The sequence below is a fragment of the Mesitornis unicolor genome, unplaced genomic scaffold (genome assembly GCF_000695765.1).
Source record: "Mesitornis unicolor isolate BGI_N332 unplaced genomic scaffold, ASM69576v1 scaffold17297, whole genome shotgun sequence".
In the NCBI taxonomy this organism is placed as follows: domain Eukaryota; kingdom Metazoa; phylum Chordata; class Aves; order Mesitornithiformes; family Mesitornithidae; genus Mesitornis; species Mesitornis unicolor.
In genome coordinates this window covers 6,879-8,664 of record NW_010198559.1, presented here as the reverse complement: position 1 = coordinate 8,664, position 1,786 = coordinate 6,879, and the positions used below count along the sequence as shown (strand labels likewise).

The following is a 1,786-nucleotide window of genomic DNA, read 5'->3' as shown; positions in this document are numbered from 1 at the left end:
CCCGACGGGCGCCCGCGGAAAGCTGAGTTCTGGCGCGTGGATCTTCGCATGCAGGGTGCCAGGCCGGGCGCCGGCGCTGCCTCTTCGTCCAAGGCCCGCGCTGGCTCTGGTGGGACGCCCCGGACCCGGACGCAGAGCTGGTGCTGCACTCACACCTCGATGATATTGACCGAGGGAGACTTCTTCTATGAGAGAGAAATCTGCGTTAAGGCCCCGCTTTGGGATGAAGACCCCACGGCGCGCACAGGCACAGCCCTTGCCCACTGCTGCAGCACGGACCCAGCTCCAGTTGCCTCCTCCAGCCACTGAGGGAGCTCACCCCAAACCCTTCCCTGGCAGAGGGGGGCAGACAGCTCAGCTGCATCCCCTGCTGCCCTCCTCGACCACCACAGTGAGAGAAGGGGCCCTGGCTGCTGCACGTTCCGTAGCTCAGCCCTTGCACACTGAGCAACCCCATGGCCAAGCTTTGTAACAGGGCTCAGATCAAGAGCTGCATCGCTGTCTGCTGCTTTACAGCAGCTTGGCCCTGAAGCCAGGAGGGGAAGCGAATGCAGAGCTTTTTCCTTCCTATACCTTGTTCCCGGCTTTGTAATTAAGGACTGCAAGAGTAAACCTGCAGTGTTGACACCCGCAAGGGTGCCAAGAGAATGGTGAATGCAGAAGGACCAAGGGAAGGACCATGAGCAGGGTCAATCTGGGGCACGGATCCAAAGAGGGGGAGCTTTTTGGCAAGGGGTAATCAGGCAGCTGGAAAATCTGGAGGAGAACTGGGGCACTGGAGTCCAAACAGGACATTTCTGCCTCTGACATCCACTGGAAACCAAGGTGAGGAGCGGAGGGCAGTCAGGCACCACGGTGAGCAGCATTCCCTCTGTCATAGGGGAGGCAATGAGACACAAGGGAAAACCCGATACAAGATCTTGTGATAGCACCAGGGTCACAAATCACCGCCTTTGTCAAATAACTCAGGGAGAAGCTCTCAGCCAAAGGAAAGTGCTGCACCCTCCCTGTTCACAGCCCGGCACAGCATCACCGTTGGGGTGGGGAAGGGGCTCTGGGGCCCTTCCTATGAACTGGTGTGGTTCTGCCCAGCGAAGGCAGAAAATGGGCAGCGACAGAGCAGTGCAGGACCACGGCTGCCCAGCCTGTCCCCCTCCTGACCATGGGACACAGAGGTGCAGCCGTGGCGGGGCAGGGTGAAGGAGGTACCCCCGCACTGCAGGACCATCCCAGCTGAGGTACCCAGCTGCCTCTTCCAGCAGTCACCCACAGGGGACACGCGTTGCCCCAGAGACCAGGGCTCACCGCACACTAAAACCCCTCAGTTTTTAGGGTGAGAGCACGAGCTGGGGTGTTTCTGGAGACAGAACCCGCGCAGGCAGCGAGGCACAGCGGCGTCTCGCACGATCCCTGCCCGCCCTCCCCTCTCACCTTGCTCCGCAGCAGCCCCCCGCTCGGCCGCTCGGGCGTGCTGTGCTCCGAGGATGGCTTCGTCTTCTCCTTGTTGTTGTTGGAGTCGTTGTCCTTGATGATGTCGTACTGTCTGCAGAACAGGGCGATCACCGCTGCCAAAGACAGGGGGTGAAGGACCCTGCACAACGGCTGCGCTCAGCCCCCCAACCCCACAGCATCCCAGCTGGAGAGCACTCAGGGCAGGGCACCCAGGGGTGCTGGGCACCCACATCGCCACCCCAGACCACCCAGCACCTCTGTGTGCACGGCCAGGCCGGTCTCCTTGGGGAGACGAGGCCAAGATGCGGCTGAAGCCACGGGGGGCCGGGGAGGC

At 61.8% G+C, this 1,786-nt stretch overlaps 1 protein-coding gene across 1 annotated transcript in view; it reads right to left on the bottom strand.

The window, feature by feature from the left end:
• Positions 1-149: 149 nt before the first annotated feature.
• The window catches only part of FNDC4 (fibronectin type III domain containing 4), a 5,123-nt gene continuing 3,486 nt past the window's right edge, over positions 150-1,786 (bottom strand). The window contains exons 5-6 of the mRNA XM_010189179.1: positions 1,432-1,565; positions 150-185 (exon numbers count right to left, since the gene is read on the bottom strand). Of these exons, the coding sequence (XP_010187481.1) occupies positions 150-185; positions 1,432-1,565 (170 nt within the window). The remainder of the gene's footprint in view (positions 186-1,431; positions 1,566-1,786) is intronic.